General features: G+C 43.9%; 1 protein-coding gene across 2 annotated transcripts; it reads left to right on the top strand.

The window, feature by feature from the left end:
* The first annotated feature begins 9 nt into the window (after positions 1-9).
* CC2D1B (coiled-coil and C2 domain containing 1B) lies at positions 10-27,235 on the top strand. Of its 2 annotated transcripts, XM_059477826.1 has the most exons (25): positions 10-40; positions 382-486; positions 3,436-3,577; positions 6,210-6,319; positions 7,080-7,199; positions 8,299-8,436; positions 10,376-10,637; positions 11,133-11,257; positions 11,393-11,468; positions 12,513-12,623; positions 13,119-13,249; positions 13,527-13,599; positions 15,690-15,802; positions 16,588-16,756; positions 17,971-18,143; positions 18,247-18,372; positions 18,894-18,952; positions 19,198-19,314; positions 19,788-19,861; positions 20,503-20,561; positions 22,309-22,360; positions 22,964-23,063; positions 25,844-25,934; positions 26,250-26,380; positions 27,164-27,235. In XM_059477826.1, exons 2-24 carry the CDS (start codon positions 421-423, stop codon positions 26,367-26,369), a joined length of 2,607 nt encoding a protein of 868 aa, XP_059333809.1. In that variant the 5' UTR covers positions 10-40; positions 382-420; the 3' UTR covers positions 26,370-26,380; positions 27,164-27,235. The 2 variants fall into 2 exon arrangements, 1 of the variants encoding a protein (XP_059333809.1); XR_009418950.1 differs by lacking the exons at positions 10-40; positions 20,503-20,561; positions 26,250-26,380; positions 27,164-27,235 and having other exon boundaries at positions 380-486.
* Positions 27,236-28,000: the final 765 nt, after the last annotated feature.

Genomic DNA, 28,000 nt, shown 5'->3' with positions numbered 1-28,000 from the left:
CGCGCCGGCCGGAGCTGCGGCCGCACGGGCGGGAGCCGAGGTGAGCCGGGGCCGGGCTCTCTCCGGGCGGCCTCTCCGCGGTTTTTCTCGCAGCTCCCGGCCCATCGCCCCCGCGGTCCCTCCCTGCTCCGGCCGGGGAGCGCCCGCAGCCGGCCCTGCCCGCCGGGTCCTGCCGAGCCGCCCGGGAGGAGCGCGGGCGCGGCCGGGCCGGGCTCCCTGGGCCCGCGGAGCGCGTCCCGCGGCGCTGCCCCCGCTGCCCTCACGGCGGGGAGCGCTCTGAGGGAGAGCCGGGGAAGCGGCGGGGTCGCGCCGCTCACCTCCGTCCGGTGGGCTTTGCCTTGGCACGGGCAGGCGCTGACTTTAAGTTCCGTGTGCTCTCAGTCCTACAGAGACACAGCCCTCTGAAATTCATGAACCAACATGCTTGGCAGAAGACCTAAAAAGAGCCCTCAGGCAAAGGGCCAGGGAGCTGCAGTTGCAAAGCAGGTAAGGAGGGCGAAGGGCCAGGGAGATGTGGTGGCAGAGCAGGCAGGGAAACCTCCCACTCCCTCTGCTCCTCGGGATGGTCTCGCTCAGACCTCTCGCTGCTGTTTTCCTGCAGAGTCTCCCATGTGGTAATAGCATTGCAGGATCATGGGGAAAATTAGATTGTGTGGTGCCTGTTTTCCTTCCTTCTTTAATGCCTTCTTCTTCGAGTAAATATCTGATAGGCAGCTGTGGAGGTCTTGCAGGGAAGGCACAGTGTTGTAATGCTGTAATCTTTGCATGAGACCTCATGACTCATGCTTACAGTATTTTCTTAGCCTAGCTATGTTGAGATTTAATAATAACTTCAGTGACTCTGTGGAGGCTTTTCTTATATTATCTCTAAGAAAACAGAAATAATAGCAGAATATCAGGTAACAAAATAAGGGACGTATATGGGAGAATATTAAGATGCTAAACAAGAGACAGTTAATTTTAATTTCCTTTTGTATAGTCATTTTCATGTAACAGATAGACTGATGTGCCCCTTTCCTGTAGATAAAAGTGAGTTTAGCTGTGTCTGTGTGTTGAGGGTTTTTTTCCATACTTATGTACCTTTGGATGGAGTTTCAGAAGTCTTGTGGAGAGAAACAATAATTAGTCATGGTTGGCGGGTGTAGCAAGTCAGGTGACAGTGTCAAATTAGAAATACAGTCAAGGCAAAATTCTGGGTAGAAAACTGAGGGGAAAACAGTGTAGTTAGAGTTAATTAATATGTTAGAATGAGAATGGAATTTCAGAAACCTTTGAAGAATAGAGGGAAGTAACAGGTGGAATAACTGGTAAGAAAGTAGAGGAATGTGAAAAGGGATTGTAACAGGCTATTAGAACAGAGGAAATAGCTAAGATGTTCTCTTTGGTGATTTCTTATGAACCAGTGTTCTCATACTGGAGGCAGAATGCTGTAGTTAGTGATCCATAATGTCACCATGGCTCCGGTGTGAAAGTTTGCATTTCTCTGGGAGACAGACAGTGTATGACTTAGTTTGTCTGAGCAGGGGAGAAGGTAAAAGGTGAAAATAATTTTCCTCCTTCTGGGGAAAAAAAAAGAAACCTCACTCTGAAAAGACAGAGTAATTCAAGGATCTGATTAACATCTTTTACTAATTCCTAATTCAATACAGTTAATTATTCAGCCTGTCTTACATCATAGATAAGTGTTTCTTGAAGCAAATGGCTTGTTCGCTTTCAAATTAATTCAATTTAAAATGTTTTTTTGTTGTGTAGTGTATCAACTGCAAGCTTTCCATAACTTATTTTTTCTGTTTTATTAAACATTGCTTCAGTACTGCTAATTTCATTGGAAATGTTCCTTTTTGAAGGGGTTGGGACTTGGAGCTGGAACTGCTGAATTGTGTTCTTGACTTCTGTGCTTGCTGCAATTGCTTCGCTGTCCACCCTTGCAGCGTGGTAATGAACAGGTCCTGTGTGCTCCTCATCTGTTCTGCACATTGATGAAAGGCCTGTGTGTCTTCCATAGAACCTGAATCTCTACATCACCATTGTAAATATTTCCTGTTTAAGGCTTGTCCTCACCTTCTTTCTGTTCTAGCCAAGTGTGCAAGTACTTTAGTTTTGTTGTACAGCTGGGAGATGGATAAGGCAGAGGGTGGCTGACTGATCTGCCCAGTGCCTTATGGAATGCCAAGGGCAGGAGCAGGGCTAGGAAATAAACTGCTGCTGATTTTGAGTGCTGTTGCTGGTCCTTGGAACCAGTGTTTCTCAGCTTGGTGTTTCACATTCTCCCTTGGGATTATAAAATGGTCCAGAGAGGGGCACAGAATCTTTCAGGGCAGTAGCCACCAGCACTTTGATTCCTGCTGGGTTTAAAAAAAACAACTATTACTCACATTAATTTATAAACTGACAGGCAGCTTCTTGCAGCACTTCAGATCCTCAGGACAGAGGGAGATTGCTGACCCTCAGAATAATGACAGCTGATGTTTTTTGCTGTGCTGGAGAGAAGCTGAAGTGCTGCCTCCTTGGCCATGAGGGGATCAGTAAGGGCTTGTGCTTTGGAAAAGTCTGAGGAAAGCCTCACCTTCTTCATAGGATGAATCTAATTCTGTTCATTCATGTTCATAAAAAATCTTAGCATACTTAAGATAATTTTATTTTCCTGGGGCAGTTAGCATCTTAACCAGAAACACAAAAACAGTGATGAAATGGTATTTTAAAATAATAACCTTTTGGACTAAGACAGAGATTCCTTTGCTGTACTTTGGAATGTTTTGCCACAAGAGAGTGCTAACCCCTACTGCCATATCCTGATTACTGTTATTAATGCTGTTCCCTGAGATGTTATCTCTCAGCTGATGATCTGTGCCAGCCAGTTCTGATGGTTTTCTCCATTGCAGTGTGGGCTTTGCTGGGTTTTAATGGCTGTGTTTGTTTCTGAGATTTAAAAACTGATGTGAGAAGAAGACAGAACACTTCTGTGTTTATAAATGTAGCTTCTTCAAGAGATAAGGGTGAAGTCTGTGCAGTGTGCACATGTCAGACCTGTTGTGTGTGAGCCATGAGTGAATGTTTTTTAGCTTAGCTGTTATGGAGGCACTGCCCTGAACTTCCCTGATGCTATCTGCTCCATGAGGCTCAGTAAAACAAGCATTTTACTCTACCTTGGTATGTCAGACTGTTAAACAGGATTGATTTTAAGAAACGGTTTGTGTGGAGTTTTAAAGGGATACTTGTGGGATGTTAAGATTTATGTACCTTACACCAGTTATGGGTGCCTGTATGCATTGTCGTGGTAATACAGGTGGTGTGATAGTGGACTGTAAAAAAATGATCAGGATTCAGAATGGTGAAAATGTCTAAATAATCCATGCAGTGTAATGTTTTTGGGTTTATCTTTGTTCTAAGTAGGGTATTTTATTATTCTGTACTGTTATTTTCCCTTGGCTCCAGCTGGGGCTGTTTGTGGATTTCAATCCTGAAGAGATGCTGCTGGCTGCAGAGGAAGGTGAGGATGATGGGGACCTTGAGGCAGAGCTTGCTGCTATCACAGGAGGAAAAGTGAAAGAAGGAAAACCAAAACCAAAGGTGAAAAGTAAGTTAAAGTATCTGAATTTAATTTAACTTTGTTAAATTGATCTAAAAAAATCTTTAAATTTGTCTAAAATGGTTTCTCTATCAATGGTAGAAACTGAATTTGCAACTGCTCTTTCCTTTACTTTGAAAGGTTTAATTTGTTACTCCACAAACAATGTAAAAGTTTTTTTCTGTTGATGCTCTTGTAGATGTATGAAAAAGATCTCTGGTGGCTGGCCCATTTAATGACTAAATTAAGAGATGCTTTTTTAGCATATGAAGTCATAAAAAGGTGTAGTAGGCGCTAGATGATTTTAGAGGGGAAATGATGTTTCTTGTGGAGGGTGGGTTGTTTGTCATGTGGTTGTTCTTATGTTTTTGTTTGAAGGGTGAATTTACATAATGAACATTATATTTTTAGTTACTTGGGAGTCTGTAACCAAAACTGAATCCCATTTTCAGAGGCAGATACTGATGCAGTCACTTGGAGAATCCTGTAGCTTGTGTTATGCAGGTTACAGTGTCTCTTGGAATGGACTGCTACCATTCTTAATGCTGTTAGTTTTGTCTGGTGGTGTTTGCACAGCTCTGCAGTGGTTTACAGGCTGGCTGCAATCTGCCATGAGCCAAGGCTGCTGCTGCTGCTGTGAGGGCCCCTCAGTGAGCATGCTCTGCCTCTGAGCACGTCTGTGTTTGTGGAGCTGCAGGCTGAGCTGCCTCAGGAGCTGCTCTGCCAAAATAAACCTGAGTTCTTGTGGCAGCTTTCAGCTGAACCAGGTTTGCTGCCTGCCTGTCTGAGAGCTGGGGAAAGGAAAAGGGGACCTACAGGTGTGTGAGCAGGTGCAGGAAGGAGGGGATAGTGCACCTACAGCCTTATTTGCAGCTCTGCAGTCATTGCCCTGTAATATTTGAAGGGGCTTCACACAGAGCAGCAGGGGAATGAAGAATTTTGTAATGTTTAGACAAGACAACTCTATAAACACAGTGGCTGATGACAGACAAAGGACAAGTTTGTATCTGAAACTAAATTCTAAATCATTTCCACTCTCCACATTTCAAAATTTTAGTGAACTCTTAAAGCTAATAAGCGCAATTGTGCAAATAGGCATAATAGCAGAACTTCTGCCATTGGACATAGGTTACTCATGGCTAAAGCCTGCAGGATGATGTTTTGAGGGTGAATCTGTGTATCAGGAGCTCTTGAATTGTTATCAGTTTTTCATCCCTCTCACTGTCATGTCATTTATTTTGTTGTTTTGGTCTTTTTATTCATAAGAGGAAAATAAAACCTCAGGCAGTGCAAAATTAACATTTACTATGCCTGTCATGTACTGTGCCTTCTAAATGTGTGGTTAAAAAAGGATTTTCCAAAGCAGTGTGCAGCTATTCTGTTTTCCTGTTAGAACTGGAAGTGTGTGGGTTTGGTTAGAAGCTCATGGAGGATGAGCAGCTGGCTCTGGGCACTCCTGAGACCTGGCCCAGGATGCAGGCAGGTCTCCATCTGCCTGAGAGGAGGAGCTGTGGGGACTGGGGAGAAGCAGATCCTGTCTGGGAAAGGGCAGGAAAAAGGGATCCAGTGCAACTCATGTGCTTGGTTCTTGGCTAAGCACCAGGTGCTGTAATTCCCTCCTGGATTACATCCTGGAGCTCTGATGGGTGTGGGGGAATGGCCTCCTCCTCCTCCAGCAAAAGCTGCACTGTTGGAACATCTTAAGCCCAGAGATCCCTGCTGTCTCTGATAAGTGCCAGCTGGGCAGCCACTCACGTGTCTGAAATTGTGGCCTCATCTTGCTACACAGGATTAGAGCTGAAAAACCATCTGAGGAGGCTTGATTAGGTTTTCTGCCTCTGCTGCAGTTTTCTGCACAGCCAGTTGCCTTTGGGTATGGCCTGCAGTCCAAGTTTTGCTAAGGGTCAAACTTACGAGCAGCATGTTTGATACAAATACTGAAGCACCCATGGGGTCAGTTGTATTATTTGAACAGAAACAGTTTAATACCTGGGTTAATTTTCAGCTGATTCAGCAAATGCAGGGAGTGAGTGGGATCCATTTAAACTGACTATAAAGCTCTGTCCTGCAGATCTGTATTTTCTGCAGCTTTTACTGCCACTGGTGAGTCACAGTCATGAGTCTGCATAGAGAAGTATCAGAGGCATTTACGTGGACCATTGGGATTTGTGGGCAAACAACCTCACCTTGGAGAGCATGTGGAGGAAGTTGATAGTTTAGAAGATGTGGTTGGCACAGGATGAAGCACAGATGAGAACTCAGCAATGAGGAGTTGAGTAGAGTTTCCAGGTTGAAGACCAGAAACAAAATTGCAAAATGAAGGAGCCAAGAAAAATTTGGAAAAGGCTGAATCTCATCATCACGAGACAGCAGTGGAGAAAATGTGCAAGTGGCTTACTGCCTGCCTCAAGTGTCACAGCAGAAACACCAGTGCTGCTCTTCTGGTTGCTCACTTCCCAGCCTCTGCCCTTTACCCATCAATATGCTCTCAGTTACCTCCAACACTGTGCAATAAATTGGGAACAAGAGGGGAGGGCACTGTTCTTTCAGCTTGTAGCAGCTCCTTCAGGATTTATACCCAGTGTTAACTGGGTATAACTGTTCCGTAGGGTTTATGGCTCCTTGGGATTTCCTTTTACAGCTCCTCTGCCCATGGATCATATTGAAAAGATGGCTGCAGAGTGTATGAAGGACCTGAATGAAGAGGAAGATGCAGATGATGAGGACTTGGAGAAGGATACAGACCTGCTGGTATGCATAACTATTAGCAAAGAGTTTTAGTATGTATTTTTTGTATTTTTTTTAACAGAACTGCATTTAGCAAAAATGTCTGTTAACTTTCTGGTGAGAAGCTAAAATATTGCAAAAGCACCATTAGATGCAAGTCTGTGCAGGATCCATCCCCCTGCACAGCAGAGTAAGAGAGTTTCCTAACATTGATATGTGTGGGGGACTTAGAGCATTGAGGGAAGAGCAGGAATCCCATTCCATGTCGTGGGGAAGGACAGCCAGGGACTGTCTCCCTGAAGTGCTGTCTGCCACCATTTTGCTCCTGCTTCAAGCAGTGCTTTGGCCTGAGAGAACACCTCAAGAAAGTCTTTGTTGTTTCAGTGACTCATCTCACTGGCAGGGTTTAGGGAAGGAGTGTTAAGCAGTAGTTTTGACTGCCATGGCTAGTAGAGGCTTTTTGGAAATTTGAAATTCAGGTTTGCATAATCTTTGTAAAAGTATTTCTCTGAACTTCTCCAGCTTCAGATCCTCAGCCACAAGCTTGTGTGGTGATCCTGGGGCTGCAGGGTGCCTTTTCAGTAGTATCTGGAACCAGTTTAAATTAATAATAAAAAATAAAATTGAATTTTAAAAAGACTGGGATAGAAGATCTTCAGACTCTTAACTTGGGTTCAGGATCCATTCAAACTTTTGACACTTTGGACTTGATTTTATTTTTGTCTTTTGAGGACAGAGAAAATTTTGTGGAAATGCCTTTTGTTGGCTCTTACTTTTACCTTAGGCAGAGTTACAAGAAGTTCTGGGGGAAGAAGGTGAGGCAGAAAGCTGTGAGGATGAAATGACAGCAACAGAGCCATCCCCAGCTGAAGCAGAAGCTGAGCTACCTGAACTGCAGTCACAGGTAGGAATGAGCTTCATGTTTCTGAGTTTTGCTGAATCACTGTTGTCACTTGGCTTGTATGAGGGTCATTGTCAAACATCTGGGGAGGCCTTGTCTTCCAGGGAAGAAAAAAACTACTGTTGCTGTTTCCTCCAAGGAAAGCAGTGCTGTATGAGTGCAGGTGATCCTTTTGCTTTGTTCCAAGGGTGAATTCTGATGTTAGCATAGAATTGAAGAGGTAAACAATTGGACACAAGCTTGTCTTGTCCCTCATTATACATAGGAGCATGCAGACTGCAGTTCTGGCTTCCAGAATTCATATCTTCTCCCTAAGAATATTGAGCAGTGTGCTGAAATTGTGAGACATGGTATAACTCAATAGTTTTACGGTTTTTCTCAGTAGCATTATCTGTCTCAGCTTAAATTTGTCAGTCCTCATTCAGTCAAATCCTTTATTCAGTCACTGCATGTTTCTGTTGTGTGCCACAGATTCCAGTGCCTTGTACACTGGGCCTGTTAGTAAATGGGATTGAGAGGGTTTCTATAGAGATAATGGCAATAATTACATCAGGAGCCATCTGCAGGGTCTCTGTGGCTGTGGAGAGTTTCTAAGTAGCTGCTCATGACTTTGCTTAGGCTGCTTTTGTCACTGAACTAATTCCAGGCTGTAGGAGGAGGAAAAAGAGCTCTTGTTGTAAAACCAGGTTGAAGCCCAGAAGGGAGCAAACTAACATGGTTTAAAAATAAGAAAAGAATAAGTCAAGATTTGTGCCAAAATACCTCTTCACACCCTCTGTTGTGCGGGGTTTGAGAGGCTTCAGTGTTCTCCTCACCTACTCACCGACCACATGGCTCCAATTACTCTGTGAGTGAGAGTTTCCCAAGTCTCTCCACCCATTCTTCTCTGTGAGGCTTTTGAGAGAGCCAGAGGTGGATGCAGGGCCCGTTAGCCCAGCACAAACCCTGCTCTGTTTCAGGGCTGTTCCTTCCTGCACTCTGTTCACAGCAGTGTGTGTGTGTGTGTGTGTAGAAGAGGAGTGTTTGCTTTTCAGTGCGGTGGGAAAACTCGTCTAGCTGGATGAAATAAGTTTTCTTGATTTGTTTTATTGTTTTTTCTGAGACCTCCTCACTTCCTGCTGTTAGCAGTGAGCTGCAGCAGACGCTGCAGGGCAGGATCGCTGACTACAGGACGGCCATTTCCAACGCGCGGGACTCGGGGGAGAGCGCCAAAGTGCGGCGCTACGAGAGGGGCCTCAAGGTGAGTGGGGTCACCAGGGTGAGTGAGGCTGAGCAAAGTCAGCTCTCTGAAGGGTGCTCCTCCCAGCTGGCTGAGTTTGCTGACAGGAAATGAAATTTTCATGTGCTGCCTGGTGTTGCTGTAAAAACATTTGTTGTTACTGACTACCCACCTGATATGGCAAACACACAGATAAGGTGTGGCTTCGGCTGCCTTTTGAGCTTTGTTTCTGTTGAATTTGCCAGGTGATAGCTGGAGGAAGGGTTTGTGGTGCATGCTGAAGTTAAACCCAGCTGCCTGGATCTGAATTTGACCTGTGGTGACTGCTCAGTGCTACCTTAAAGCAAAGTTTAGGAGTTTTCCTAGCACATACACCTTGCAGTTCATCACTGCTGCCATCCCTTAGGTACTCACCTTCCACTCACTTCTGTCAGACAAAGGGAGGTGGTGCCTTTCCCTGAGTGTGTTGGCTGTGCTTGAAAAGGAATAGAGCAGGATTTTTGATGAAGGCAATTAAGAGCTGCAGCAAAGAGCAGTCTCTCCAGCCTCTCGTGTTCCAGGCAGGTGGCGTGCTTGCAGTGAGCTGCAGTGCTTGTTTACTGCTGGGCAGGGCCTTTCTCTCCCCGTGGCTTTCAGCAGCTCTCCTGCATCACCTCAGGCAGCAGCAAAGCTGAACAGCTCAGGGCTGTGCACTGGGGCAGGATGTAATGGCTCACTGGCTGTCTTGGGGTACAGAGGGAACAATTGAGGCCAAACTTGGGGAACAAAAAGCACAAGAAAGATTTCCCTGTGTGTGTCCACTGCCTGCCAGCCCTGACAGGAATGTACACAAAAGCACCTGGCCTTTCTGAGAGCCACAGGGATGGGCAAACCAGCTATTCCATCCAGTCATGAGCTAAATGCACTGTGCCACTTCCTTTATTTCTCAGGGTAGGGAGTTTCCCTGTGCCTGAGCAGTGTAACAGGATAATAGACCAGATCTCACTTCACAGCTCACAGCTACTGTATTAGCAAAATTACATGTCAACAAATGGTGTAGAGTTCTCTCTTCTATGTAGTTCTTGAACTTTTTGAACTGAACTCTAACCTCAGTCTGTCACCCCCACATGGAGAAGAGGGAGCTGCCTATGGCTTGCTGGTCTCAACCCCAGTTTCACATGCATTCATTTCAAAGTATCTCTGCCACTGTTACTCAGTAGAACAAACAATGCCACAGCTAAAAAAAACCCAGCAGTGGTTCTGGCACTGATGAGATTTTGTTGTTGTCTTTCTGTGCTTCCATTTCAGTTTCTTTGGAAGATAAAAGAAGTAAAACTTTTGTTTTGGCTTGAAGTGCATGGTGATCTTTTGTCTGAACCTCAAATTAAATTTAAAAAATAAAAATACTGAGGAAGGTAATACTTGGGGAAGAGGAGGGGTTTTTAAAGAATGAGCAGCAGTTAACCCAAGTTAGAGATGGTAAGATCTCCTTACCATAGGTGGTGAGCTGAAGCTCCATTTCCTTTATTAGTATTTAATGACTTTCTCATTACACTAAATAGGTTTGCAGAGCCCTTCCTTCCCTGGATCCATGTAGGCGGTGGCATTTCAGAATAGCATATTTTATTACATTTGAAAGATTCACAAAATCCATCTACAGTTGGTGTAAATGGCTTCTTTGGTGACTTTTTGTGACAAAGCTGAGTGGATCACATCAACTCCCCAATAACTCTGGGTGCTGAGGTACCTGCAGTTACCTGGTTTGGGTAACAGGGCCTTTGCTGTGGTATCTGGACACCTTTCACTGGCACTGAAGTTCTCTCTCCTTGCAGAAGAGCAGGGAGCTGAAGGGCAGCAGTCTGTGTGGTGTGTGTGACAGAGCCTGTCATGTGTAAGGGGATGAATTTGTCTTTTAATGATCTTGTGCTGGTAACATGTTTGATGAAAATGCCCGTTGACTCTGTTGTTCTTTCTGTGCCAGACACTGGAAACCATGCTGGCTGCAGTGAAGAAAGGCAAAAAAATCAATGAGGAAGAAATGCCACCTCCTGTTGCAACAGGAAAGAGTTCTTCTTGTGTACCTCCAGCCATGGGAGTGGAGCTAGAGGATTCAGGAGATTCACCAGAGAATAAAGCTGACTGTGCTGCAGATGATGAGCAGAAGGCTTCTCCTGAGGCAAGGGATCATTTGGAATCAGAGTCTCTGCAAGGTCGTGCTGCTGCTGATCCTGCTGTGGAAACAGGTACTGTGGTCTGAGAGGCGGAGCAGTTGCAACCCTGTTTTAATGTTGCATCTTCCCTGATGTGTGTGCTGAGTGTAACAAAGCACTGCTTATGTTGGAACTTCCCAGCTGAATGTCTCAGAGTTGTCCATGGAATGCTGAGTTTCTGGCAGTGGAATCAGTTATTGTTTTAGAGCTCTTCTGTGCACTGGATCAGTATTCTTATCTTCTCCTGTGCTTCAGTTTTCTCCTTCATTATTTGACATGTGGAATTCCAGCCTTTAAAGAGTTCGAGATACTGACTTAAAGACCTTATGTTTTTTCTTTAAATTGGGAAGAGTGGAATTGTTGTGTTAGATAGTTCCTCCTGGTAACTGGAGGAAGAAGGATGTTTGTAAGATGGCTGTTGTGACTTACAGCACAAGGGGACAAATGTGGCTTTGCATAGATGGATGTAGCAAGGGATGCAAATCTTGCATGCTCTGTGTCAGTCTCAGCATTGTGTCATTCTCCCAGATCCCCAGCACAGCAGCACACGAGCAATCCTGCTAATGAGGCAGAAGGAGTATAAATTAGCAGCTCTAAAAGCCAAGCAGCATGGGGACCTGGAGAAGGCAAAGGAATACATGAGGGCAGGCAAGGTATGCACTCAAGAAATCCCAAATGCTGAACATACCCTGTGCTGTACCCATATACATTAAATGTCACATACTGACTGTGGCAGCTGGCAGGTCTTGGACAGACCAGAATAAACCTTTTGTTTTTTTCTGTGTTAGAAATTCAATGTGGTGTTGGAAGCTTTGGACAGTGGGCAGCCGATAGACCTCCAGAATATGCCTCCATCTCCTCAGGGTAAGGCTTTGTCTTCAGGAAACTTTTTCAGAAGTCTTTCTGTGCTTTAATGGAATGATTCTGCATTTGGTTGCAAAGCTATTAAAAGAACTGGAGATTGTTTAGGACTGAGGCTCACTGCATGTTCACAGTCTAATCAAGACCAATGAAGAGAAGTGAGGTATCATTACTTATTTGGCAGTTACTCTCTGAATTACAAGTTCCAACAAGTATTGATGTCTCATATTCTGGGTTTTCTAAGTGTAGGTAATAGCTGCCAGTATTTGAAGTGGAAGGGAAAGAAGGATAATGGCACATTCTTAAAATTTACTGTAATGTTTGATGGTGTTATGTGCTTCAACTAAAATTTGTGACATTCAGATTAACAGTTTGCAGTGCACTAAAGTCTAATTTTTAAAGCAAGTTATCAATATTAAAGATACCTCAGTCCTGGTAAGAGAGAGTTTTATGTTTTTATTATTTTATTCTAAGACACTAAATGACAGATTATTTCAGTAAATCATGAGAGTCATGACTCAAGTTACTGATCACTAAATGCCATTGCAGAGGAGCTTCACCCAGGGCATAACCTTGCCTTAAAAAGTGCAAGATTTTTGCAGCAAATAATCTTGTAGTTTTCTGTTACACAGTACCAGAAACTGGAGTTTCTGAATAGATGATATGAGTTTCTTCCCTTTTCTAGCACATCTTTTGTTACTAGAATATTTTAGTCAATTAGCAGACTTGTTCACTCTTTCCATCTGCCAAGATACCAAGTTATATTTTGGGGAGAGAATTCTTAGAATACTTGAACTACTTTTACTTTTTTTTCCCCCTCAAGCAGCCCTAACCAAAATTAAATCAGCATTTGAGATTTTCTCTTATAAAGCATTTTCTGTAGATAATGGGAACCTTAGACTTATCTAGTTGTGGAGATACTGTTTGGAAGCCAGAAAGCTTTCAGGAAGATAATATGATCAAATTGAAGGTTTTCTGAGTGACATGCAGCAGTAATTGCTGTGTGTGGAACATGTTGTGAAACTTCCTGCTTTCCCTGCTTTGCAGATCTTGAAAGCTTAGGACATGTACAAGATGCATCCAAGCAAAAAGCACCACCTAGAGTGGGAAGTTCCCAGGATCTTGCAACACCTGAACCTCAGACCCAAGAAGCTTCAGGTAGGACTTTTGCATTTCATGTCCACATACAGAAACAAACAATGGCCCTCAATCTTTGTAAAAACCAACAAATCATAAAAATCATCAATGACGCCTCAATTGACCTCCCAGCACCATCAAATATCTCAACATGATGCAACTTTAAGTCTCTGTTAGGCATTTGCTTAATCACTCAAATCATCACAGGTCTCCTGCTAGCCATGCACTACACATGTACTAAGTCATGAAAATAGCACAGCTGGGAAGCCCTTTAAGGTCTGACCTCTCCCACTGAACTGCAGCTGGAGTGAGTAAACCTGGCTGATGTTCATGAGTATTGTTTGCTGCTGATCCAATGTGCTTTTGTTCTGGATCAGTGATGGAAGTAAAAGTTAATGAACTTTCTAACAGCAGTGTTGATAGTGAAGCTTTCCAGTGCTGTTCTCTGAAGAAGGGGAGGAGACAGCAGCCTCTGTGTTTTGAAATCTCCATGCTGTGGCATTTTGTGGTTTGCAGAGTCCCTGCAGCAGCCCAGGACGGCGCTGGAGGCGCTGCAGCAGCGGCTGGAGCGGTACAGGGCAGCAGCAGCCCAGGCCAGGGCCAGCGGGGACGATCGCAAGGGCAGGATGCACGACAGGATAGCCAAGGTACAGCTGGACTGTGGCTCCTTGCATCCAGCAAAGCCTTTTGAGTTAGTTCTCTTGCTGAAGACTTTTCAAGGCTGAAATAATTTGTGTATTGTCTGTCTGTTTGAAAAGAGGTCCAGTGGGGAAGCTGGAAAGCATTCGGAGGAAGAAATAGAGACAATGCACATATTGTAGTAAAATACTGACTCTTGTGCAGTGTTTAGGCTGGTTAAATACAGATGATTGCTAATTCACAGTCAGCTCTATTTTATGTCTTACTGAGTGCCTTTGATTGCAGCAATACCAAGATGCCATAAGAGCCCATAAGGCAGGGAGAAAAGTGAATTTTGCTGAGCTACCTGTTCCTCCTGGTAAGTGTGACTGTAAAACTGTAAAACCTAATCTCCAAAATTTTGTACACCTGCTAGGCTCTGGAGGTACTGTGCAGGTATTGCCTGCTCATCCTGTGGAACAGCTCTTTCTTTTTCTCAGTGAGTAGCTGGCCTTGCTGTTTGATGGTGTTGTGAGATTTTTTTATTAATATGCTCCCAAACACTGACACTATTGAATATTCATGCATATTGACAGCCTGATTGACAGTATGGGAATTTAAAATTGGCACTATTTGAAAAGTTCAACAACTTCACCATAGGCAGGTGCTAAAAATGTTACTTGTCTATCCTCTGTGTCAGCCCTCCTAGAGGAAAGACTAAATATGGGTTATATTGGCTTCTTAGTTTTGCTGGGAAGGGGTTTTTAGAAGTGAAAAAACTTTCCTGATGTTCCCCATTCTGCTGATTCCTATCAGGAGCCTCAGAACTTGATATTAATGAATATCCCCTTGTAAACCTTGTAATATCAAATCAGCATTGCAGCTCTCCTGGCTGTTACAAGCATCTGCAGAGATGAAGCAAACCATGCCCATGGTCACACTGAGGCAGTGGCAGAGGCAGCAGCTGAGCCTTTTTCTTGAGACACTGTGTCCTGTTTATCTTCTTCAGAACACAGAGTGCTGTGTCTGCAAAAGTTTGGGCAAGGTCATCTGTGAATGCTCTGCCTCTCATTTGCATGATGCCATTTCTTCCCTAGAAACATCTTGCCTTTTATCTTGGGCCTGATGTGTTCTTCTGAAGGATACACTCAGCTCTGCAAAGCAGTGCCTGGATTTTAAGTTAGAGGATAGAGATGGACCTTGTGGTGGTTTTGTCACTGTCAAATGTGGCAATGGCAAGCACTGTAGAGTAGGCACTGCCAGCTCTGTCAGGCCATGTGTGGCTTTGAAGATTTCCTGTTTTAAGCTGGCCCTGAAAGGCAGTTTAGCATCCCTTTTTGCAGAATGTGGTCCCTTTCTTGGTAAATACCAGTTTCTATAAGAGTGAGGCACTCCACATTTATACCTCTGGGAATATGGAGAACTGCTCAGTGTCCTTGCACATCAGCTGTGTTTTTCAGCCATCATTTAGGGGCCATGTGATTTACGCTGAAGACAATAATCAGGCAGTCACTGAAACCACCAGTGAATTATCCTGGGGTGGCAGTGCCCTTCATGGCATCTGGCTGGTGACAAGTACCAGCCTTGGACTCCCTGGAAACAGAAATGCTGCTGAGCAGTGGATCAAATGTCACACGGGGCAGCAGCACAGGATTCTCTGTTCTGCCTGCCTGAGTACCTCAAACTTGTGCTGTAGCAGCCATCTCTAGGTTTAGAAGCAGTTTAGTCACTGCTTCTTAGCAGTTCTCATGAGGCTGGCAGCAACAATACTTGCTATATATTAAATGAGAGAAGTGTTAACAGACATTTTATAGCAGTGGCTCTGGATCTCTGTTCTCTGAAGCTGACATTAACTAGTCATGTGGCAGTGAGAGTTTATCTTCCATCACCAAACCTTCCTCCCATACTTAAAAGAATAACAAAACAATGAAGGACATTATTCTTCATACACTTCTCATTTAACTCCTCTGATTTTGCCTTAGTTTGCTACCTCTGCATTGCAGTACCTTTTCAGCAGAGGCTGAGTGTGTAACAGCCCAGCTGTCAGCAGTGGATTGTTTATTACTCTGGGGGTAGCACTGATTTTCTGCTGGACTGTGTGCCTGCAAAAGTGAGGCAGCACTGAGAGGGGAAAAAATGGGACTAAATTCTCTGCTGGTTCTGGGGGCATATCTACTGCTGAAGTCTAGAGGTTGTGAGGTTGCTCAACTTGGAAAACTGCTCAGTTATTGCATTATTTTACTATCATCCCCTTAAGCTGGGTGTTTCTGAGAGATCTGATCTAAAGCCACCACTCAGACTTGATCTAGCAAGGCTTTTTGGCCTTGGCCTCAGTCTAGTTAGACTGAATACTAAAATACACTAAATAATAGGTATTTGGATAGAAACAGCTTCACAGTGAACAAGTACTATGGAAGACACACCACAGGGCTTATGCAACTCTCTCCTCTGTGTTCCTTTCCTGCACAGGATTTCCCCCTCTTCCTGGTGTTGCAGCAACAGATGGTGGCAGCACAATCGCTGCTGTCCTGGAGACTGCCAGCAAGCTGGCAAACATGGAGGAGAATGATGAAGAGGAGGAGGTTAGTGTTGCCTGGTAGGATGTGTAAAAGTTCAATTGCCATCTCTTATGGCATGCAGAGATGAGGCCATTGGATTTCCAGGTAAGGAAATGAGCTGAAATTCATTCCCAAAAGTCTGAGGAGTGCAGGATCTCAGTAGTCATTTCAGTTTCCTTTAAGGAGTAGGAGAGACAGATGAGATGTTATTACAGTCAGTACCACAGAGCCTGTGAGTGCAGGGTTTGGCTCTTTTATAGCTGTCTTGTATTTAGATTTTATTTTCAAAGCAAACACTTGAGATCCTCACCACTCCTTTACATTGTTCTGAAGTACTTAAATCCATACTTTTATCCTGCATCCCAATAGCTTCCTATGTTTGTTCTTTCCCAGGATGTTCAGCTCTTACTGCTTTTTTGTCAGGCTGCACCAGCATTTAGACTTTGGTTTGATTTCTATTTCTCTCAGGATTTCCTTGCTGATTGTTTTGCTTTCAACTGGAGTAGCTTTTAATGGAGAGAATTCCTGCATGATATTTTTTCTGCATGCCTCTACTTTTTAAAAGATCACAGCCTTGTTGAATATTGTTTTATTCCATCTATGGCTTCCATAGGTCAGTTACCTGCTGGCCTGGCATGGCTCATAAACCTCCAGAAGTTAAAATTTGCTGTCTGGAATGCAATGCTCCCCTCAAAAGGAATATCCAAAGGCTGATACAGTGATAACCATGGTGCTGATGCTTGAGATGCTGTCCTCAGCCCTGGAACAGATTTTATGCATTTATTATGCATTTCTTTTTGTTTTGCTAGAATGAGCTTCTTCCCCAGGCCCCAGTTGCCAAGAAGCCAACTCAGGTTGTTAGGCCAACTCCAGTTCCACCTGCTGCAGCTCAGGAGAGCTCTCCTGAGCACCTGAAACGAGCTGCATCCCCCTCCTCCCTGGACAGGGCAGAGTCAATGGATCATCTCCCTCCAGCTGGTAAGTGAAGGGATCACCATCCCCAGTGCTCCACATGCAAGTGGTTTGCTGTAGTTGGGGAAGACTTTATAATTTAGGTATGAGCCTGTGAATGTGTGTCATAGATTTCTCTGACAGGAGCCTCAATATGTGTGTGCTGGAGGGCAGACCCAGACCAGCCATGCAGCTTTATTTCACAGAGACAGCATGTATAATTATAAGGCTGATTAGGTTTTTTAATTAATTTTGATGTAACAAGTGTATCGATTCATAATGTTTAACTCTGCTCACAGCTGAACTCTCCATATGCCCTCATTAAAGGGGACAGGTTGCCAGTGTGAATTATTCATTGATCTAATGGAGCTCCCTGCATCACAGAGTTCTCTGCCTGGTGCTTCACCCAGGGGTCTCAGGCTGGCAGTGCAGCCAGGGCTTCATCAATCTCTGCTCTTGCCTTGCTAAGATCACTGAGCAGTTGTGTGTGCAGGGTGAATTGTGCAGACAGTGAGGGACAGGCACCACTCCCAGGGTGGTTTGGGCACACACTGCCAGTGCTCAGGCTCTCATTGATGCCTCAACTGTAATCCCATCTTCCTCCTTCCCTTCTGCCCTGGGCAGTTCCCTCAGGATGAAGTAGAACTGCCTGGCTGACTGATGCACCAACCTGGTACAATGTAAAGCAGTCTTACTGGTGTGGTTGTCCTTAATGTTTTGGCAAGGAAAGAAGAGACTCAAGCATTAAGAAGAAACTAAGAGAACAAAGGATTACAGAGAAGCAGAGATTATGTGCTTGAGTGGCCCTGCAGATTGGTTCATCAGGGTTATTTTCTGACAAATCAGGGGAGAAGAAGGAAATTATTCCAGAGGATGTTCATAATATTTGCTGTTTTTTAGAAGTTAACATGGAGAGCTGAAAGTTCGGATTCAGCTCTCCCTTGGACCAGTCAGCTGTGCTGGAATCTGTCTCAAGCCTGCAAATTAGGGGCTGTAATAACTCTTGTGGCACTTGTGAAGTGCTGTGAGGTTTTTTTGATGAAGGATGCTGTTCCAGAAGGAAGCTTGTTTCTTTTTTTAATGCTTTAAAATGCCTAAGAAACAGTTGAGTGCAGTAAGGAAATTTCCTGATTTGACATCTGTAATTTCACTGATCTTTTCCTGGCTATAAACTGAACAGGGTAAACCTGTGTCAGGGGCAGTGTCAGATGAGTGAGTATTTCTGTACAACTGTTTTTTAGTTAGGGATCAGCTGGAATTCCTGGAGAACAGGAAGAAGCAATACCTGAAGGCAGCCATCAAAGCAAAGAGGGAAAACAACCTCGAACAGGCGAAGACATATCTCAGAACAGCCAAGGGCCTTGACCTAAAGATTGAGCAGGCAAAATCTGGCAAAACTGTTGATATTTCCAAGGTTAGTAGGTCTGGTAATATTCTGCTTTGTTTCCTTTTCTTGGACATCTAAGTGCTTACTTTTCCCTGTAAGGGCTCTGAAATGTGGTGTTCTTGTGTTGCAGCTGCCATCACCTCCTACAGATGATGAGGGTGATTTTATCTTTGTACACCATGAAGATGTCAGGCTGTCTCAGAAAGCAGATGAAGTTTATGCACAGCTTGTAAAATTGCTGAAGGACCAACATGAGGTGACCATTTTATATTTTTTAGAAATGTTTTGGAGTTTCTTCTGTACATTTCTCTGGGGTTTATTAATGCTCTAATCCCATCATTATTCCAGTGGGGTCTTTTTTTTTTTTTTTTTTTCTTTTAAAATACTTTTGATACTGTGTCCCTTAAAATGGAGAATTTTCAGAGTTGGATTCTGTGGATAGTTAAAGCCAGAGGGTGTGCTTTTTAAGGCTTGGGACTAGCAAATTATCATTCTTAAATATGAGCACTCAAGTTTCAAAAAAGTACCTGAATATTAAAACTAGGCCTAAGGTGAGCATCATATCTACAGATCAGGTGATTAAAAAGTAATAGGGAGAACAGCTCAAACAGATGCTGTGCTTTGGACTTGAGGAATGGGGTGATGAATGTTCTTGAGTGACTCAGGAAAATGCCTGGTTTTTCTTAAATTAACTTGTCATCGAGCTCAGAACTGTGCCACTCATGAATCTGTGTGAGGATCACTGAGTGAATGTGTTTGGTTTGGTTTTGTTGGCAGAGGTGTGTGCAGTACTCCAAGCAATTCATGCATCTGGGAAATGTAGCAGAAACAACTCGGTAAGAGCCAGTGCCTGCTTTCAGTCCTCCCCAAAGCTGCTATTGCAGGGTTGAGTCAGCCTCACCCCCTAAAGATGTTGGGGTTTGAGTTGGTAAGTTTATCCTTGTGTGAAAGGGTTGGGACTGTGATTCTTGCATCTCCACATTGCTCTCAGCTCTGGCTGAGGGTTACTCTGTGTTCTGTTTGATTTCGAGCACATATGGGTTTTTTTGCTGATTTTTTTTTTTATTTGCCTTTTGTACAGGTTTGAGAAACTGGCACAAGGTTGTAAAAAGGATATGGAGATCCTACAGCTTGCACGAGCACAAGGAATGGATCCTCCAAGCCATCACTTTGAGGAAAGAACCTTTAAAATGATAAGGTGCGGAAAAACAAGAGTATTTCTCAGTCAGGCTGGAATGACTTTCCTGGTCCTTTGCCCTTGTTTAGGGAATTCTGGGCTTCAGCAAACTTGGGTGGCATCCAGGATTATGCTCAGCATTCCTGAAAAGATACTCTCAACAACTTAAATACAAAATTGATCTCTACCTTCTCTTGCTGATTCTTTTGTTTTCAAAATGCCTCCAGCTTCCCCTCTTATATTCTGTTTCTTAGCCATTCCTCCTTCCTCTGTGTTTCTCCCTCTATCCTGTTGCCTCCTGGGCTTTGTTCCTGGCTGCAGAGATATTTTTAGCTCTGTTTGTGCTCTTCCCTTGCTCTGCTGTATTTTGTGGAGATGATCTCTGTAGGAGTGCACTGTTGAAAAAGCTCTGACAAATAGCCATAGCATCCTGGTCTGGCAGTGGATCAGCTGATGGTGGGATGAATGTGCTTTTTTTCTTTCTCTTTTCACAGGATATTTTCTGATCTCAACAGCACAGAAATGCACCTTCTTATTGTCAGAGGGATGAACCTACCAGCCCCACCAGGTGTGTACTCAGGAGGGCATGTGGGCTATTTCCTCTGAGTTGGTAAGGAAAGTAATGGGGAACTAAATTTCTCTATCTTGAAGGCCACTTTAGGAGCCAGCATTTCTCTCATTGAAACAAAGTAATCACATTTTGGGCTCATGCCCCCTAAAAACTTTAAACAGTATTTTTAAAAAAGCAGACAGGTGAAGAAAGAGAATCTGAGTTCCATCTGGACAGAGAGAAGAACTTTAAATTTTTCTGGGTTCACTCATAACTGGGTCATAGTTAAGGCTTCATTTTTACCTCCTATTTTGTTACAAGTGCCTGCCTATGAGTTGCAACACTTTGACCCGTCAGTAGACAGGGTTTGCTCCAGCCAGTGTTACTGCTTTTAGCCCCTTGTTCCTGGGAGCTTGTAAACCATCTGTGCTAGACTCTTAGGAGTAACAACATTTTAAAAAAAACCCAGGTGTTTTCCCTTGGATGCCAACTTTCCGTGGATTTTGCTTTGATGGATGGGTTATTCAAGTTGTCTAGAGGCAGGTCATGAGTCCTACTGTAAAACAGTTGGGTGCTCTTGAGAATCCTGCTCGAGATGACAGATGCAATGACAATGTCTGTACTGGCTGTTTGGATTGGCTGGTTGTTGTCTCACCCAGGTGTGTCACCAAGAGATTTGGATGCGTTTGTGAAGTTTGAATTTCAGTACCCGAGTGCGGTGAGTGTGTCGTGGCTCTTCTGCCCCTCAGTCTGTCCCCCCTGCCACTGCATGAGCTTGTGAGGGCTCCAAGGAAAGGGAGAACACTTCCAGACATCCTGCCTGGATCTGCTTTTAAAGCAGATTTCTTTTTCTCAGAAGCAGAGCTGCTGAGCCTGTTGGCTGCAGGTTTGAGCTTGGCACCTTTCTCTCGATGCTCTCCACACCTTCCCCTTGGCAGGGCGGTGTCTGCAGGTTCTGTGGCAGCAGCACTCAGTGCTCAGCCATGCCCAGCTCTCCCCCCTGAAGGCACAATCAGGCTCTCTCCAATGTTGGCAAAATGTGTCAAGGTTCATTTCTTTCAGGGGTGCAAACACACCCAGCACCAGGGCACACAAAGTTGTTGCCAAGGGCCACCTTAGATGTGATCTCCCTAAGTCCTCTTCCCTTAAAAATCCAAGCTTTTAAAGGTATTGCATTTGAGCCTCCCTTACAATTGTAGAATTGGATTGAAAGTGTTAATCTTTGTCATCAAATAAATGGTGATTTAATTAGGAAATATGTCTATATCTGGAGATAGGACTTGGGCCATGCAAGCTTCTCGCCCTTCCTAATTAAAACTTGTGTGTATGTGCATGTATGTATGTGTATGTATATAAAAATATGTATACACATATGTATTACTTCCTTCCTTGGAATTCCCCAGTGTCATCCTGTTCCTCTCACCTTGAAAAGCAGTCTCTGGTCTGAAAAATACTCAAACCTGAGAGCTAGAAGGGATTCTGGGGAGGTCTCTTACTGTCAGTAGAAATCCTGGGGCTTTGCTGCTCTCTCTGTAAGACAAAACCAGACTTTGCTCTTGCAGGACTAATGCTTAGCCCTGGGAGAGTGCAGAGCCTAGGGATTTCTACCTCCCAATAAATTTTGCAGTAATTCTACTAAAATTAATTCATTTACCTGTGGGAAATTGGTGATGGTCCGACCAGGTTTGTGTTTAGGGTTGAGAGACTCGAGGCCTTAATGAAGGAGTAACACAATTAGGGTGGCTGAAACCAGAACTGGTCTGTATGAATAATTTTCTGGGGAATGAATAAGAATCAGCATAGTTCCTTTTAATCTATTTTCCTTTGTTTAAAGCAGAACCAGGTCTTTATTCCTTAGCCAACAGTCAAATAAATACACCACCTTTCTCCTTTACAGCTGAAATCAGTTTTGCAAAGTAACTGCAATAATTAGGCCACATTGTCCTTGTTCATTCCCCAGAGATTTAGTTTGTACTCTGCTTTAGGTTAAAAGTTAATTCATTTTGGTGGCAGATTGATTGTCAGGGAAAATAATAGTAGGACAATTCCCTGAATGATTTGCGATGAATTCCTTGTGTAGCTTATTATTCCAGCTAATGCAGGAGGAACAGAATTGCTGTGTGCTGGAAGGTGCACAGTTTGTCATGGAGTTTAACAGCCCCAGTCAGGAACTTTATGATGATTGGATTGAATTGACTGTGACTGTGTAGCTTATCTATGGCTCTCATATTTAATGTAATGTTTTGGTTTATTCTTTCTGCAGTATTATCCTTGTTACCACACTGCAATCCAAGTATTTTAGTCTTGAATATAGCATGACTCTTCTTATTTAGATAACCCCAAAAACCTTACATTTCTGGTATAGGCATAAAATAGAGCTGGCAATAAAAATGGTCTCTAGTCTGTTTTCAAACAATACCTGACAGTTTTATGTGATGTCTGTCTCTCTTTTTTTTTTTTAATAGGAACAACCTCAAAAGAGTAAAACACCTGTAATTAACAATAACAATTGTCCAGGTGAGTCTTTTTTTTTCTGGAACAGCAGGGAAAATGCTGCACCTTGGGAATCTCTGGACAGTACAGGCTGGTGTCAGACTGTGAACCAGGCCAGAGATCCTCCCACTACCAGTTTTCTTCTTTCTTATGAAAGGGTTTGTTGGAGGGTGAAGTCCAGCTGTGTTGGCAATTTCTTCCCCCTCATCCCAATATTGATGGTAGCTGTTATGTCATTAATTAAACCAATATTCATTATATTATCCAAAACACCCTTCCCAGTAATTCCAGCCTTACTCTGCTTTTTCTTTAATATTTTGTACATTTTTTCATTGCCACAAACACTGTTTACATGCTGGAAGACCTAAACTGTCTAGTTTTAGCTCCCCAGTGCCCTACTGTCAGCTCACAGTGGTTTGGTTTTCCTGCAGTTTGGGTTCTGTCCCTGTAAGGGGAGGGTGACATGAACTGTGCACAGGGACACACCCTGGGCCTGACTGAAACACCCTCCTGAGGAGGATTTCTGTGGGCCAAACTGAGACAAAAGAGCTCTGAGCAATGCATGGGATGGAGCCCTGCACATCATTTGACTCACAGGTTTCTTCCCCTGTCCTTATTTCCCTGCAGAGTACAACCAGCTGTTCAAGCTGAACATCAACCGCAACCACCGCGGCTTCCGACGCGCAATTCGCTCCAAAGGAATCAAATTTGAAGTGTTCCACAAAGGGTGAGTCCAGTTTGCTTCTCTGCTGACAGCTCAAGAGTGTTGGAGCTGAAGTTTATGAAGCACAATCTCTAAGCCAGCACTGAAGAGTTGCCTGGTATTCATGTCTGGGAGCTTTCAAAATGTGCCTGAGTTCTGTAGCTTCTTCCCCGGGGGGGTGAGGAAAGGCACAAATTCACTGAAGTTGTTTCAGATCAGTTGAGGATGAGTGGTCTAAAAGGAGTTGGTGGGACTGAGAAAGCAGTGATTTACCTCAAATTGGTTTGATTCTTACCCAGATTGGTTTCAGTCATCAGGACTAGAAAATTTAAATATTCTGTAGAATAACTCTGTAAAATAATGAAGTGGCAGCAAAATATGAAGAGCAGGAAAGCAGGTGACAGGTGATGGCAGAACTAGAGTTATGTTTTTGTACTTTCATTCATTGGATCTTGCAATACCTCCTGAGCACTGCTGGCAGCTGCCTTGAGAGAGACAGACTGCCCTCATCTCAGAGAGCAGCATCACCAGATCAATGTTCAGTGTTCAGGGAGAGCATCCTCAGTCCAGGCTCATAACCAGGATCATCCCCAGTCCAGTTATTCACAATAGGAGTGGCCTGTATTCCCTCATCCCTGGGTTGGTTGTGATCCAAGACTGTGATGAGATGCCAGATAATCTGGTTTTTGTTTGGTGGCTCTTTGTCCTGTTCCTTGTTGATATTACTGGGCCATGCAGAAATTGTCCATAGGTTTTCTGAGATGGTTTTCAAGTTGCAGATGTTTCAGTGTGTGACCTGAAGTCCCACTGTTTTACTCCAGTCATCCATTGGCATCTCTGTTGAAGCAAAAGTTGATTTTCTTATTTTTTTCCTGTCAATCCTGGCAGCTCTGTGTTCAAGATCCCCCCTCATTTGCACAGAGCTGTCAAGTGTTTACATTCATTTTAAATGGGGTTTCTATCACCTTTTCCCAGCTATCTCCTTGGGAGAAAGGACAGGATGAAGTGATCCAGGCTCTTTTCTAAAGACTGTCTGCTCCCTGTCTTTTCTAAAACTACAAATGAATAATACTTTCAGAAATGCTTTGGTGGTTGTTGTAGCTTTGGGTTCTCTGATAGCTCTTTGACCATCTCCCAAGAATTATTTTTGCTCAGTTAGCAAAGGAGACTTGTTTCAGGTCATATATATTAAACTTCAGTTTAACAACACTTTCAAGTAAAAACTCAGCAATGTATTTTTCCAAAAGAAAAGTCTCTTCTTGAGCCTCTCCCAAAAGCTTCTGAAGATGAAAGGGGATTTCCCCAGAGCTGTTTCTGAAGCCATAGCCTAGAGCAAGTTCTCAGTCTTCACAGCAGCCCCCTGGAACTGAGCAGGGATGAACCAGTCTTTGTTTCTTGAGTTATAAAATGGAAAAACGCTTTTAAAAATTCAGCAGAAATTGCTGATTCTCTGAAGTTTATGAGCAAAGTGCCCCACATGCTGCAGTACAGTTACACAACCCCTCATTTTAAGGTCCTTGTAAAATAAAGCGAGGGAAGTATTCCAACATGTGAGCTAAGAAACTCTGAACTTCCCTAAATTGTTCTGTGAGTCTGCTGTGGCCTCACTGACTGAGAGTCTCAGTCTCCTGTTGCCACCAATGATGGGATCATGAGGCTCCATGAACAATCTTTGAGCTTTCATTGAATATCTCAAGTCTTGCTTGATAGTACCTTAGTATCTCTTAATGATAATAGGAAGAAGGGTGGAAGTTTTGGGGTTGTGGGAAATGGGGTTTTAATGTTTGTTAGTCTGGTTGCTTGTTTTTTCTGAAATAGAGTGGGTAAAAAAGGAAAGCTTCTGAAATCTTGGAAAATTTCCAAGAAAACAGCAGGTGTGGCCAAGTTATCTTTTTTAACTCCAGACTCTGTAGGGTTTAGTGGTTTATAAAACCTTTTGGAGACTGGTTCAGGGAGATGCTTGGATGCAGGCAAAGAAATGCTGTGTTTGAGCTGAACAGTTGTGTGGAATTAGGGTGCTTTAGTCTTGGCTGTTGCCTTTTGGAGGAGTTTGTCTGGGTAAGGGCTGTAACACCTGGCTCTGTGCAGGTAAATTGCTGATTTATTGCTGATTAAACTGTTCAACACAAGTGACTCCAGCAAGAAGTTGCTTGTTTTCCTCACAGGATAAAAATACTTCTGATTTTAATTTCAGCAGACTGGAAAACCTAAAATTATTGGTTTTTACTGTTAAAACTACCAGTATGTAGGTGAATCCAAACAATGAAATGAAAAAGCTGAAATGTTCTTATTTACTGAAATTGTTTTGATTTTTCAAGACAAAACAGAATGATTCATGTGACTTTTTCCTAAAAGTAGTTTGCCAAAAGCAACAAGTGCCTGTAAAATGTTTGTTTTGCTGGGAGATGAAACTTCCTTGGGAATTCCTTCAGCCTGTTCTGTTAAACAGCCCCAAGCAGGGGATGGCCCTGTCCTGGCCACTGGGACCTCCTTCCCTGTCACCCTGGGCAGGGACAGAAGCTGCTGCCACTCCAAGTGCTGGTTTAGTTGGTTGTTTCTCTTCACTGCTGTCCTCATCTTTACCTTGGTTGCAAAAGAATAATTAACAAATGAGTACTTCCTTATCTTGTTCCTTGTAATCTGGTTTTTAAGGGTTTGCCTCTGGCACTGTGATGTGCAGGGTTCCAGGAGCATGTCCTGACCAGCCCTCTCTGGATGTGGTGATGGAGCAAATAGTGATGACCTCTGGGCTTGTTTGCTTTTTATGTTCTGACAGTCTTTACCCCTTGACTTCTTTGGCACAGATCCTTCTTCAGAAGTGATAAACACGTGGGGACAGCACACCTGAAGCTGGACAAGCTGGAATCAGAATGTGAAGTTAGAGAGATCATCGAGGTAGGATTTTGGGATGAGGTTTGTTCTTCTGCTCAGAATTTCAGCCCAAAGGGGAAACGAGTGCCTGGATCACATAAATGTGTGACTGCAGTTGAGTTTTGTTATTAGGTGAATTTGATAACCTGCCTGGGTTGTGGGGAACTGATCTGCTGAGCTCCAGTCCAGGGAATGCTTGGCTGTGACACTCCCAGCACTGCAGTCACCTGCAGGCATCTCTGTCACACTTGGGCCACAGGCAAATACAGCCACAGTTGTAAAGCTTAATATTATAACCCCTGTTTGTCCTAATTGCTCTTCTTTTTGTGGTTATTTCAGATTTTTGATGGCAGAAAGCCCACTGGAGGGAAACTGGAGGTAAAAGTGAGACTCAGGGAGCCCCTCAGTGGTCAAGATCTTCAAACAGTTACAGAAAATTGGCTGGTCCTGGAACGTTAGTTCTGTCTGAGGTATGAGCACTGTGTCCAGAGGTGGTCTGGGCAGGACTTGACAGGGCTGCAGAAAAACTCTGCTTGAACAATGTCTGTTGTTGGCATTGACCTAATTGCACTGCTCTGGCTTCAGGAGCATTTCTCTGTATATTTGTGGTGGGGAGTTGACATAATTTCATAAATGAGGTTACAGAATCTGATTAGTTTGTATCTCAAAGATGCTGTTTCAGAATCATTTGAAATACAGGGACAGCTCCTGCTGTCACCTTTACTAAGAATATTATTTAGAAAAGAAGTGATAAGTAATCTGTCTTCCTTTGCTTGATCTCCTGAAGCCTCTGTGCTCTCTCTTCCTTAGCATATGTTTTCACTTTACATTTCTAAATGGCAGTTAAGCAAATATTCATCAGCTTTAGAGTGACATCCTGTTTGGAAGCAAAGGTGTGGCAAATGGTGTCAAATTGTAGAGATTGAGGTCTCATTTCAGTACAGGAGTCACCCTTTGGGTGTCAAAGGGCCTGTTTTGGTAGTGTCGTCCAAGCCAAGGAGGTCAGGAGGTCCCATGAGCTCCAGTCAGGCTAAAGGACACATTTGATGACCATATCTGAAATAACAACTTGGCCTCATGCCCAGGCACTTTCCATCACTGGAGCTTAATAATTTTGCTCCATTGATTTTCCTGGTTGACCATCCAGAACCTTGGTGTCAGCATTTTCCATACAACGTCTCCTTGAGCTGTGAGCATCTGTTCTGCACTGCAGCAAGGAATTCTGATGGGTTTGTTTGTGCTGTTTTCCCCAGATCCGTGGGAATGTTGGAAGTCGTGGGCTGAGCGAAGGCAGGAAGATGCTGCTAAGCTGCAAGCACCAAAGATGTTAAATGAATGCACTACTGAACCTAATGTCTATTTTGATAACAGCCATAGTGCTTATTAATAACTCCAAGGCAAAGGGAGGCTCTGGGAATGCGCTGCTGCAGGGCTTGGGACCGGTGTGCCCAAAATAGACAGAATTGCCTTAATGTGGGACTACTGCTGTAGCACCAGGACGAATGTTACATTAACTATGCAGAGTGCTGTGGAAAGGTTTAGCCCTTTAAAAATTCCCTCAGGCAGTGCCAGAGCTCTTTGGTTAAGTCACAGGTGAGACCTTCACCAGAACTCCTGTTCCCAAGTGTCTGAGCAGCCGGCGTGGTTCAGTGAACAGTCTGCTACTGCTTTGTCTGTCCTCTCCTGTCCAGCCCTATTTGGGTTGGGGTCTGTTTTTGTTTCCTAAGTCAGAGGAGAGCTCTCAGGCAGCAGTTCAGGGGTGCCAGTCCCCCCTCTGTGCACACCCTTGGCACGAGAGGCTCCAAGGGCTGTCCCTTTCTGCAGGAAAGGCCCCAGGGCCCCCCAGCAGGTTGGTGTTTACAGACCTCTGGTTTTGTTCTGGCTCCCAGTTTTGTGTGCTGTGCTTGCTGCACTGCTTGTCCAGCACAGAAAGGTACTGTGCCTTCATCCTTTATGGTGTTGGGGTTTTCATTTAAAGAAGAAGAAAGTACACTAGACTCTGCTGCTTCCCAAATGTTCCTTGTATTTTTACAAAAATAAGCTTTTACAATTCTTCCAGGTGATGGGGAAAATAGTCTCACTTTGTCCTT

This window comes from Ammospiza nelsoni, chromosome 9 (assembly GCF_027579445.1).
Source record: "Ammospiza nelsoni isolate bAmmNel1 chromosome 9, bAmmNel1.pri, whole genome shotgun sequence".
NCBI classification, from domain to species: Eukaryota; Metazoa; Chordata; class Aves; order Passeriformes; family Passerellidae; genus Ammospiza; species Ammospiza nelsoni.
This window is presented reverse-complemented; position numbering and strand designations above follow the sequence as displayed.

What these genes read in the sequence shown, in the direction of transcription:
- CC2D1B (XM_059477826.1), top strand. Translation starts at nt 421, where the DNA reads ATGCTTGGCAGAAGACCTAAAAAGAGCCCTCAGGCAAAGGGCCAGGGA. An exon ending in AGAACCTTTAAAATGATAAG is followed by an intron (nt 19,315 to 19,787) that starts GTGCGGAAAAAC and finishes CTCTTTTCACAG; the next exon opens with GATATTTTCTGATCTCAACA. An exon ending in AAGTTAGAGAGATCATCGAG is followed by an intron (nt 25,935 to 26,249) that starts GTAGGATTTTGG and finishes TGGTTATTTCAG; the next exon opens with ATTTTTGATGGCAGAAAGCC.